Raw genomic sequence first — 12,946 nt, forward strand, 5'->3', positions numbered from 1 at the left:
AAGATGGTGGAGAACAGCAATTAGTGTCTCATGACGAGACATAGTTGTCAACAAGTGATGTTGCTAAGTCAGGAGGATCAAAGTGCGGAAGTGGAAAACGAGGTGGTGCATGATGAAATTACTGAGCAAATCTAGGAAGGTGCCATGCAGAGCGAAAACAGCAGCGCAGAAGGGGAAAGAGCCGCAGCACCGCAAAAGACAGGAAAAGGCAGCAAGGTGGCCAGAGGGAGAAGGCAGTAGCTTACCGCCTTCTCCCTCTGGCCACCTCGCTGCCTCTTTTTTCCTGTTGCGGCAGAATGTTGATAACAAAAGCAAACCAAGTAGACCAATGTTTCGGCCTTTTTCAAGGTCAATCTAAAGCCAGGGTCACAGTTTTTTTTGTGTGTAAAAGCAAAAAAGAATCCTGTGGGTAGAGTTGCCTATGGAATAATATGTGGCTTATTCCCCTTTCCCATATAAGGATCACACTCGCTGTCTTTGGCCTATATTATTCCGTAAGTAACCTCTACCCACAAGATTCTTTTTTGCTTTTACGCGCGTAAAAACTGTGACCCTGCTTTAGATTGACCTTCAGAACGGCTAAAATTAAGCCAAAACATGTCTATTTTTTGGTTTGCTTCTGTTATCGACATTCTGGGGCCACCATAAAATAATAAAGAAAAATTGATTTCTCTTCTACTCTGTTTTGTCTTTTAGAGTGCTAGGTTGATATTAATTATATGGCTGTATACTACCAGTGGTAAATGTTTTTCAGCTCTTGAACTTAGGCGGGCTTTACACGCTGCGACATCGCTAGCAATTGAGAGCGATGTCGAGTGCGATAGCACCCGCCCCCGTCATACATGCGATATCTGGTGCTTGCTGCCGTAGCTAACATTATCGCTACGGCAGCTTCACACGCACATACCTGGTTGGCGACGTCGTGGTGACGCCGAACGCACCCCCCCCTTGAAGGAGGGATTGTTCGGCGGTCACAGCGGCCGGCCAATAGAAGCGGAGGGGCGGAGATGAGCGGGACATAACATCCCGCCCACCTTCTCCCTTCCGCATTGCCGATGGACGCAGGTAAGGAGATGTTTGTCGTTCCTGCAGTTTCACACACAGCGATGTGTGGTGCTGCAGGAACGACAAACAACATCGTATCTGCAGCAGTAACGACATTATGGAAATGAACGACGTGACACAGATCAGCGATTTTTTACGCTTTTGCGCTCGTTCAGCGTCGCACCTAGGATTTACACATTGCGATGTCGCTACCGGCGCTGTTTGTGCGTCACTAACGACGTGACCCCGATTATATATCGGTAGCGATGTCGCAACGTGTAAAGCCCGCCTAAGTGCATAGGCTTTCCCAGTCTAGGTGTCCCAGGCCTTCAAAATGTGAAAAAAAAAATTCCTAGGCACTGATTTATGTGTCTTCCAAGGTATATTACAGTCCCTTCTTCTAATTTTTGGCAGCCTATCCACTTAATGCATAGGCTTTCCCACATTAGGCGTACCACTCCTTCAAAATGGGAGAAAATGTTTTGTGATGCACTTTTTTACTTGTCTTTAGGGTATATTGTAGTCCCGCCTTCTAAATTTTGGCAGCCGTTGCACTTAGTGCATAAGCTTTCCCAGTCTAGGCATCCGACTCCTTCAAAATGGGGAAAAAAATGTTTTCCGAGGCCTTCCTCTACGTGTCTCCCAGGGTATATTGCAGTCCCTCCTTCTAATTTTTGGTAGCCCTTGCATGTATTGCATAGGCTTTCCCAATCTTAGGTGTCCCACTCCTTCAAAATGGGGGAAAAAAATGTTTTCTGAGGCCCTCCTCTTCTTGTCTTCCAGGGTGTATTGCAGTCCCTCCTATTTTTTTGATCACCCTTGCACTTAGTGCATAGGCTTTGAGTCTGAGTCCCACTACCTAACAATTTTAACAGAATGTGTATTAGGCCCTCCTTTATACCGCATTCAAGGTGTATTGGGGTCCCCTTCCTTCTTATTTTTGGCACTTCTTAAATTGTCCATATAGGCTTTGTGAGTTTGAGTCCCATCTTCATAACTTAAACAGGATGGGTCTGATGACATCACACACACCAAATGCCCAGATAAAGTAGTAAAGTGTTAAAATTACATTTACCGGTGACTATCGGTGGGTGTAGTTTCATTTCCCTCTCTACTATGTTATCTACTGTACTCATAGGCGACAGGGAAATACGTTGAAGGATGGCCCAGCGTTTTAAGGGGGTGAAGGAGGCATTTTTCTCTTTTTCCTATTTTTAATTTTGCCTTATATACAAGTCATTATACAAGAAAGAGCTATCTGTGGATTGCCCTTGTTAGGTCAGGAGCTAATGGGAACAATAAGCATCAACATTTCTCCAGGGTTTTGTAGGGTCAGTAATGCTATAGATGCCTAATGTCCCACTCCTGGGGAGATGGGCATGTGACCTCGCTCCTGCAATCCTGATGAGACTGTTCCCTTTATTCTTTAAATCATTATCTATTGTTTCTTAGGCTAGTTTCACACTTGCGTTTTTTTCCTTCAGTCGCAATCCGCCGTTTTGGAAAACAGCGGAATCCGTTAACGGATTCCGCTGCTTCCCATAGACTTGTATGGACGACGCATTGCGACTGATGGTCCTGCGTGCATCCGTCGGCCGACGCTGCGTTGCATCCGTTGGATGGAAAGAACGCAGCATGTAGCGTTTTTCTGCGCTTCCCGGAGCGTCAAAAAAACGCAATGTGCAGGATTCCGTCGGTGTCCGTCATTTTTATAATGGAAGCCTATGGTGGCGGAATCCGTTGGAATCCGTCATTTGACGGATTCCTGTGATGCATCAGTTTTTACACAACTGCGCATGCTCAGTTGAGTAATTGTTGAAAAAAAAGTACAACGGACTCCATTGTTTTGCAGCATCCGTCGCATCAGTTGTGCCACTATATGCAACGCATCCGTTTCATCCGTCACACAACACATTGCGACAGATGCCGCACAACGCAAGTGTGAAACTAGCCTTAGTGACTCCTTGACATAGGCTATGTGCGTACTTTGCTTTTTTACCTGCTTTTTCAACTGCAGCGGTTTAATGCGAAAATGCTAGCGTTCTGCTTTTCCAGCAAAGTCTATGGGAATTTGGGATTTCTTGTGCGCACTATGCTGTTCAAAACGCTGCATTTTTGTGTCAGAAATTTGGGCAAAAACTCTGCTTTTAGGCTATGTGCGTACTTTGCGTCGAGGTACTTGCAGTTCAAAACGCAAATGGCAAAAACAATAGATATGTTGCTTCTTTAAAAAGCAGAGTTTTTGCCCAAATTTCTGCAACAAAAACGTAGCGTTTTGAACAGCATAGTGCGCACAAGAAATCCCAAATTCCCATAGACTTTGCTTGAAAAGCAGAACGCATGCATTTTGGCATTAAAACGCTGCAGTTGAAAAAGCAGCGAAAAAGCAACGTGGACACAGCCTTAAGGATGACTAGTCTCACTTTTAATACTGACCACTGTGACTGTGAAATTCTGATTTAGTTTTGCTCTGTTTTTCTGCTTATTTTTCTTCTTTGGTTGACCACTGTCCATCCTGATGATTGGAAATAACACACTTTATTTTTTCTGTTTGGTTTGGGTTTTTTTTGTGTTGTGTTTTTTTTTTTTTAATTTAATGGCTCCTTGGGCTTGTTTGTTCTGATTTACTGTGGATCACAGTTTCCTGATAGTCATAAAAGACTTTTGACACAGTACTATGCCTGGTGTATACAGGATGTATTTTAAATAAAACTTTTATAGATTAGAATAAAGGTTATATTTTGTCATTTTGCTGCTTTCTCTTGAATCTCTTCCAAACTGAACTTCTAACGTTTCCTCCCTCTACTAACCTACCTATACCCGATATTGCAATATCCTTGTGTGGTTAAACTTTAACTCCCGAGCATCAAGCTCGCTGCGCTGACTTGGGGTCATATTTGACACAGAACTTTCCTTTATTTCTTGTATCCAATCATTCACTTGTTCATGTTACCTGCACCTTAAAAACATCTCCAGAATCTGACCTTTTCTCACCTTTGAAACTGCAAAAACTTTTAGGCGGGCTTTGCACGTTGCGACATCGCAAGCCGATGCTGCGATGTCGCACGCGATAGTCCCCGCCCCCGTCGCAGGTACGATATCGTGTGATAGTTGGCGTAGCGAAAATTATCGCTACGCCAGCTTCACATGCACTCACCTGCCCTGCGACCGTCGCTCTGGCCGGCGACCCGCCTCCTTCCTAAGGTGGCGGGTCATGCGACGTCATAGCGACGTCACACGGCAGGCGGCCAATAGCGGCGGAGGGGCGGAGATGAGCAGGATGTAAACATCCTGCCCACCTCCTTCCTTCCGCATATCCTACGGAAGCTGCGGTGACGCCGGTAGGAGATGTTCCTCGCTCCTGTGACTTCACACACAGGGATGTGTGCTGCCGCAGGAGCGAGGAAGAACATCGGACCGTCGCGTCAGCGTAATTATGGATTACGCCGACGCTGCACCGATGATACGATTACGACGATTTTGCGCTCGTTAATCATATCATCTAAACTTTACACACTACGATGTCGCATGCGATGCCAGATGTGCGTCACTTTCAATTTGACCCCACCGACATCGCACCTGCGATGTCGTAGTGTGCAAAGCCCGCCTTAGGCTATGTGCACACCCTGCTTTTTTTGACGCAGCGTTTTTGTGCGTTTTTGGCCGCTAAAAACGCACCCGCGGCAAAAAAAGCAGCAAAAACGCATACGTTTTTACCGCGATTTGGTGCGTTTTTGGCTGCGTTTTGCTGCGTTTTTGATCTCTGCGTTTTTCCAATGCATTGCATGGGGGGAAAACGCATAAAAACACAGGAAAGAATTGACATGTCCATTTTTTTTTTTAAGCTCAAAAACGCAGCTTAAAAAAAAAAAAATTGTGTGCGGACAGCAAAAATGAAAACTTATAGACTTTGCTGGGGAAGCAAAGTCATGCAGTTTTGAGGCCAAAAATGCACCTGAAAAACGCGCAAAAACGCCGCGAAAAACGCACTGTGTGAACTTACCCTTACTGTCACTACACGGCATGAAAATTGGAGCGAATGGAATGCGATAAAACATCGCATTTCACTCGGACCAATATTAGCCTATGTGCCAGCACCCATGAGCGATTATTTTCTCAGCCCTAATCGGACCGAGAAAACAATCGCAGCATGCTGCAACTGTAATGCAATCCTTTATTCTTTCGCACCCATTCAAGTCTATGGGGCGAGAGAAAAATCGCACTGCACTCACAGTACACCGGTGTACTGTGAGTGCAGGGTGAGAATGGCAATAGCCAGCAACAGAGGAGAAAGGGAGATAAATCCCTACCTCCCCTCCGCAGTGCCGGTCCGCCCCTCCTCAGCACTGGCCCGCCCCTCCTCAGAGAAGGCCTGCCCCCCGCAGCTGTGGTCCTATCGGACCTCAGTCGCAGTGATACTCGCATGACAGTCGGCTCCTGCTGTGCTGCCAGCGTGAGCCGAGTGTCATGCGAGGATCGCAGTAATCCCCGTGTGGCCCCGGCCTTATTCATTCTATTCTGAACTACTGATCAGTTTCCCTCTAAATAAACCTTCTCCTCTTCATTCCATCCTGGACTTGGCAGCCAGGATTGTATTTCTTCCCAGCTGTTTCACCAGTGTCTCCTCCTTGTTGCAGACATTGCACTGGTTACCCATTTGTTACAAAATACAATACAAGCTTATCTCTCTCATCCTGAATGTTCGCCACAGTTTTACATCACCATACATCGACCTCCTTATCTCTGTCTACTATCCTATCTGAGCTCTCGAAACTGCAACTGATCTAAAGACTAAAGGCCCCGTCACATACAACGAGATCGTTGCAGAGTCACAGTTTCTGTGACGCAGTAGCGATCCCATTAGCGATCACGTTATGTGTGACACCTACCAGCGATCAGGCCCCTGCTGTGAGATCGCTAGTCGTTGCAGAGTGGTCCGGATCATTTTCTTCAAAGGTGATGTCCTGCTGGGCAGGACACATCGCTGTGTTTGACACTGTGTGACAGGGTCCCGATGACTGCCGAGATCGTTATACAGATCGCTACTGCGACCTGTATCGTTACTGTGTCTTTGGTAAGGCCTGACTTTGTGACATCTCACCAGCGACTTACAAGCGATCCTTATCAGGACGTATCGTTGTCGGGATCGCTGGCAAGTCGTTGTGTGTGATTGGGCCTTAACATCATCTAGAATCCAAACCTCCTACTTGCATCTCTAAGACTTCTCTCATGCTGCTCCATTTTCTGGATTGCACTCTCCCAGACGATCAGACTAATACCTGAATACCTAACACCCACATTTTTAAGTGTGCTTAAATACACTTCTCTTTAGACAGACCTATACCCTTATTTCACTAATCTAACTTCTCCCTATTCCCTAAACTAAATTTTGCTCAGAATCTGCTCCCTCCTATTCATCTTCACATCCTCCATACACCCAATAGCACCAGGTAACTGCACCCAGACAGATACTGGCTGATGACTCAAGCAGCTTTACATGAGAACTCCTATTTATTATAATGATGACCTGACAAGAACGATCTACCTATTGTGTTCCTCCTATTTCCCTATAGATTGCAGGGACCTCACTGGTCCTGTAAATGTTGAACCAGGGGCGGCTCCAGGCCCTGGCCGAAAGTGTCTCAGTGGGCTCCATGCACACAAATATGTACACATACAGGCATACGTACATAAACATATTTGAAGACGAATTCACAAAACTACTTGTAAACAGACATAAATATGTACACAGTCACTCCTTAGGACATGGCTCAAGTTAACTACCTGCCACCTTTATTGTGATGCATTCAATTTTGGTACTAGTATTTAAACACTTCTTGTGTATTAGCAGCTGTTACCCCCTGGCTGTACAGGACTGTTGTTACGAGTGCTGTTCTCTGGCCTCTAGCACATGTTTGTTCTCCAGCACCTCATTGTATTATCCATGTCCATTGTATTCCACCTTCATGGTTTGATTGTACAGTGGAACCTTGAGGCCACGTCACACTAAGCAACATCGCTAGCAACATCGCTGCTGAGGCACAACTTGCTAGTGATGTCGTTGTGTGTGACATCCAGCAACAACCTGGCCCCTGCTGTGAGGTCGTTGGTTGTTGCTGAATGTCCTGGACCATTTTTTAGTTGTTGCTGTCCCGCTGTGAAGCGCACATCGCTGTGTGTGACAGCGAGACAGCAACAACTAAATGTGCAGGCAGCAGGAGCCGGCTTCTGCGGACGCTGGTAACCAATGTAAACATCGGGTAACCAAGAAGCCCTTTCCTTGGTTACCCGATATTTACCTTCGTTACCAGCGTCCGCCGCTCTCACGCTGCCAGTGCCGGCTCCCTGCACACATAGCCAGACTACACATCGGGTAATTAACCCTATGTGTACTCTGGCTAGGAGTGCAGGGAGCCAGCGCTAAGCGGTGTGCACTGGTAACCAAGGTAAATATCGGGTTGGTTACCCTATATTTACCTTAGTTACCAAGCGCAGCATCGCTTCCACGCGTCGCTGGGGGCTGGTCACTGGTTGCTGGTGAGATCTGCCTGTGTGACAGCTCACCAACAACCCGTGTAGCGACGCTCCAGCGATCCCTGCCAGGTCAGGTTGCTGGTGGGATCACTTAGTGTGACCTTTGGTTTACAAGAACAATGAGTTCTGGGAGTGTGCTTGTAAACCAAGTCCCTCGTCTAGCAAAGCAAAATTTCCCATAGGAAATAATTGCAGCTCAGACAATTCATTCCACAACTTGTGCAATGTCCCATCCTGGTCCCCTATTGTGCCATTACACACACACACACACACACACACACACACACACTATGCTCATGTTAACCTCCGTTCCCTTGGCATCCTCCTGGTTCTTGTAGTCCGCAGGTATGTGTATCCAGTAACCATCTTAACCGATGCAGGAGCTTCCACAGTCAATGCTTCAACAGCAGACATCATATTCAGGAGTCGCTTGCCTCTGATTGGCCAGCGTGCTGACGTCAAAGGCATGAGCCGTTTGCCTTCTGATTGGTTAGTGCGCTGCCTTTGAGAAGCGGCTGACAGCGGGAGCTCCTGCATCGTCGCGATGGTTACCAGATACGGATACTGTACCTGCGGACTACAAGAAACAGGAGGCCGGCGAGGGAACGGAGGGTAAGGTGAGCATAATATTTGTGTGTGTGTGTGTGTGTGTTTGTGCGGACTGCAAGAGCGGGTCAGAGCGCGGTGAAAGTACAGAACCGGAAGTGTGTGCAGTGAGTATTTACTCGTACAGCAATGCATGCTTGTAAATGGAGTTACGAATTTACAGCAAACTTTGCTCGTGTAGCGAAATACTCGCACACCAAGTTACTCGTAAACTGAGGTTCCACTGTATTTAATCTTCGTTTGGATTACAGTGCCTCTTTTAGGCTGTATAGGGTTTTCCCTTTCCTCCCTATTTTTCCCTATGGTGGTTCTCTCAATATTATGCTATTTTTTACTTATTTGCAATAGTAAGGTTTTTTTTTTTTTTTTTATTTTCTAGTGTTTTTCTTTTTGAGATACCGGCTTTGTTTTGTTTATTCTAGTGCCTGATTCTCTAGGTTATGTATTTGCTATTGCCACTAATGTAGTATTTGTGGATATACTTATGTAGGTTCTATATGTACACAGTCATATACACTGACATGCGTAGATACACATATCATACATGCACACACAGACAAATATTTTTTATATGTGGAAGTCAGCAACAAACTCACTCACCTCCCCTCGCTTGTCTGCTGTCCAGCTCCTCTCTGACATGTGCAGGGTGCGATGTGTGACTGACGTCACTTTAACAGATATGGCTATGCACAGTGTGCTGTGTGGCTGTGTCTGCTAGCAGTGGTGGTGCCGCCAAGTTGGCGCTGCACCTTTAATTTTGCTTGCTTGTCTGCCAGCCTGCCGAATGACTTGCTAGCAGAGAAGGCCACACAGTTCACACTGAAACTGCTGTATATACATCGCAGGAGACATGGGGGCTACAGTATATACATCACAGGAGGGGCAGTCACAGGGAAGACTTGTGGCATAGGCGTCACTGGGGGGGCATAGACGTCACTGGGGGGGCATAGACGTCACTGGGGGGGCATAGACGTCACTGGGGGGGCATAGACGTCACTGGGGGGCATAGACGTCACTGGGGGGCATAGACGTCACTGGGGGGGCATAGACGTCACTGGGGGGGCATAGGCATCACTGGGGGGGCATAGATGTCACTGGGGGAGCATAGATGTCACTGGGGGGGCATAGATGTCACTGGGGGGCATAGATGTCACTGGGGGGCATAGGCGTCACTGGGGGGGAATAGGTGTCACTGAGGTGGCATAGACATTACGGGGGCATACATGTTACTAGGGGGGCATAGCCATTACGGGGGGCATACACGTTATTGGGGACCATACACATTACTGGGGGACTTGCATATTACTGGGAGCACATAAAGCACACTTAGATGCTGACAATGCCACTCCTCTTCATGTGTGTGTGACGGGAGCACATCGCACACTAACTCCACCCACAGATGAATACTGTCCTTCAATGCATGTGCACACAGCGTTTAGCAGTGAACGCTGCTTGCGCACACTCGCAGTGCAAGTGCAGATTTAAAGTGCCAGTAGCCAGCAAAATGCAGGTGCCAGCCCGAGCACTGCGGTCCTCGGGAATCTGCCCCGGGTGGTGATGCTGGCCCTGTGATGAAAGTTAATTTGTAATGTCTTTATTGTCTGAAGAATTGCAAAATATGTTAGCGCTATATAAATTAAATTATTTCATTTATTTAGGGAAATGTCAAGGTGTTTGATTTCATCTGCATAAGGCTATATTCAGATGTAGATTTTTTTAGTTGCTTTATTTTTCTTGCAGGCAAAACCTGATTTCATGGCAGCAAAGAAGCTGCTTACAAAAAGCAGGTTTTACTGTGCTTCTTTTTTTGCTGCAGATTATATGCGTCATTTGTCTGCAGCACATGTTTAATAAACTTTAGGGTGCTTTACACGCTATGACATCGCTAGCAATTGCTAGCGATGTTGCGAGCGACAGCACCCGCCCCCGTCATTTGTGCGACATTTGGTGATCGCTGCTGTAGCAAACAACATTACAGCTACGGCAGCGACACACGCACATACCTGTTCAGCAACGTCACTGTGACCGCCGAACCATCCCTCCTTCAAGGGGGAGGTGTGTTCGGCGTCATAGCGGCGTCACAAAATGGCCGCCCAATAGAAGAGGAGGGGAGGATATAAGCTGCCGGAACATACCACCCACCTCCTTCCTTTCTCCTTTCCGGTGGATGCAAGTAGGATGATGATCGTCGTTCCTGCGGTGTTACACATAGTGATCTGTGGTGCCACAGGAACGACGAATAACCCGCGGAATGAAACACCAACGACATTACGTTTTGGAGCGACGTGTCAACGATCAACGATTCTTGCCATTTTTGCGATCGTTGATCGTCGCTCCTAGCTGTCACACGCTGTGATGTCGCTAACGAGGCCAGATGTGCGTCACTAACGACGTGACCCCCGATGATATATCGTTAGCGATGTCACAGCGTGTAAAGCGGCCTTTAGTTTCATTCACCAAAAACGCACAAAGGGGCATAATTTTGTTTTCGTTTTTTCTCCTTGTTTTCTGTGGTGAAAAAAACGCTGCATAAACACTCAAAGAATTGACACGCTGCAGTTTTCCAATTCAGTCAGGAAAAAAAGCAATTGTGTGCATGATATTTCTGAAATCTTCCAGCTGGTACCATGAAAAGCAGCTTTTAAAGGGAACCTGTCAGGTCAAAAAAGCGTTCTGACCTACAAGCAGGAGCCTGTGTGAGCTATTAACCCCTTCCTACCCATCCCTGTGTTGTTACATTGTGTAATATGAAAGTAATAAAATAACGTTTTATTACTTTCATCTGTCCTATGTATATGACAGGGTCTCTAGCCCTATGGGTGTCTCATTGCCCTGTGGGGGTCTACATGCTTTCTATGGTATCACGCTCCTGTTGGCGTGATACCATGGATTTACATCAGGGACGTGACCATTGCTACTTCAGAATCTCGCACGTGCGCGCTTACCATTCTCGCCACCTCATCCTGGTGTTTGGTGTCGGCTTCTGACGTGCACTGCGCATGCTCAGAAGATGCCTGCGGTTCCGGTCGTGCGCAGTGCGCGTCAGAATCCGAGAAGCAAGCGCCAGGATGAGACGGCGACGAGAATGGTAAGCGTGCGCACGCGAGATTCTGAAGCTGCAGAAGTGACCTCGCTCATGTAAATCCATGGTATCACTCTCACATTGGCGTGAAACGATGAAAAGCATGTAGACCCCCACAGGGCGATGAGACGCCCATGGGGCTAGAGACCTATGCTATTTACATAGGACATATGAAAGTAGTAAAACGTATTTTATTACTTTCGTATTACACAATATAACACAGGGATGGGTAGGAAGGGGTTAGCAGCTTACATAGGCTGCTGCTTGTAGGTCAGAAGGCTTTTTTGACCTGACAGGTTCCCTTTAATTATTTACACTAAAAAAATGCTGTAAAAATGCAATGTGTGAACATAGCCTAAAGGATACATAATTTTCGGAGTTTTTATGTATTGATCACAAATCTGTAGTCAGAAATCTGACCATTGCGTCCATGATTCTCCTTTTATCCTTGCAATGTGGACACCGTGCCCCAACTTGCACACTTGCTGTTCCCGCTGTCGTATTAGCAGGTAAAACAGAAGTGGAAAAGTTGCATTTCTTGTACATTCTTCCATCCTGTGGGTTGGATATGGTGTATTTTCTATTCTAGCCTGAAATTCCGCATTCTTAGAGGCTTTTTGTTTTCTAAATTCTGAAGCTTCTACAGTATAGTGCCTGATCGTTTCTCGTTTCTCGAGGTGTTAGCCTTTACCGGACTACAGGAGATATTTCTATCAGTATCCTGTTGGCTTTTTGCATGGACGCTGTGTACAAAGAACCGCTGTTTGCACTGACTTTCCCTCTGCCAATATGTAGCTCTCTGGATACAGCATTCTGCATCCTGGAACAGTGTGTGCCACTCTGAAACCGATCTTTGGATGAATACTTCATCCACTGGAGACCAGAAAGCCCCATGGTTTGTGATGTCATCTCCTTACTTCCATTGATCCTTTACATACTGGTTTGGTGACATGGCAGTAGAGCTTCAGAGTTGCTCCTCCTATTACACACCTTTTTTTTTGTTTGCAATGTAAGCCAAAAAAAAAAAAAAAAAAGCAACTTGAAATCTTCTGACTGAATGATGGCATACACTTATAAGAAGACGGTCTGCAAAATTGGAAGCCATTGTGAGGAGTTTTTTAATGAGGGAGAACTTTCAGTAAGAACTTACCATGGCTGATCCAGAGGGAAAGGAGAAAGAAGACACTAAAATCATTGAAATTGTAAGTATAAAGTATCCTTGTTTTATAAGAAATCTCTTAATTCTGCACTACTGACCTCTCCCAGAGCTGCGCAGTGCAGGGCTTACAGGTCTATTGGAGTGTATAACTGAGGACCTTTTATTTTCTGTTTCAAATGTTACTGTTGTTCTCCACTTTAGTGATCCTTTTTTATATATATATATATATATATATATATATATATATATATATGTATACATTAAATAAATCATGTAACTTTATTGAGATGTAACAAAGGAGTGGGGGAATTTAAATGAAGGGATAATATTAACCTACAAATTTGTAGTTTTGTTGTCGCAAAATTTACATTAGATGAATAAACAATAATGTGACATTTTGAATGTTTTTATTTTTAACAACATGAGATAAGCGGATGTGTCAGTTTTATTAATTACTTTCAGAAATTAGTTTGTAGTCTTTTGGAACTGAAGAAAGGGCGCTATCACTTTAGAGTTTTGAT

The 12,946-nt window shown here is 45.7% G+C and overlaps 1 protein-coding gene across 2 annotated transcripts in view; it reads left to right on the top strand.

Moving 5' to 3' along the window:
• The window catches only part of SLC35A3 (solute carrier family 35 member A3), a 96,388-nt gene that overhangs the window by 22,627 nt on the left and 60,815 nt on the right, over nucleotides 1-12,946 (top strand). Inside the window, exon 1 of one of the 2 annotated variants that reach the window (XM_075322283.1) lies at nucleotides 12,304-12,468. The exons of the other annotated variant lie outside the window; for it this stretch is intronic. Coding sequence (XP_075178398.1) covers nucleotides 12,418-12,468 — 51 coding nt within the window. The 5' untranslated portion in view covers nucleotides 12,304-12,417. Of the gene's footprint in view, nucleotides 1-12,303; nucleotides 12,469-12,946 lie in introns of those variants that run through there. 2 annotated transcript variants of the gene reach the window in all.

The sequence above is a fragment of the Anomaloglossus baeobatrachus genome, chromosome 8 (genome assembly GCF_048569485.1).
Source record: "Anomaloglossus baeobatrachus isolate aAnoBae1 chromosome 8, aAnoBae1.hap1, whole genome shotgun sequence".
Lineage (NCBI taxonomy): Eukaryota > Metazoa > Chordata > Amphibia > Anura > Aromobatidae > Anomaloglossus > Anomaloglossus baeobatrachus.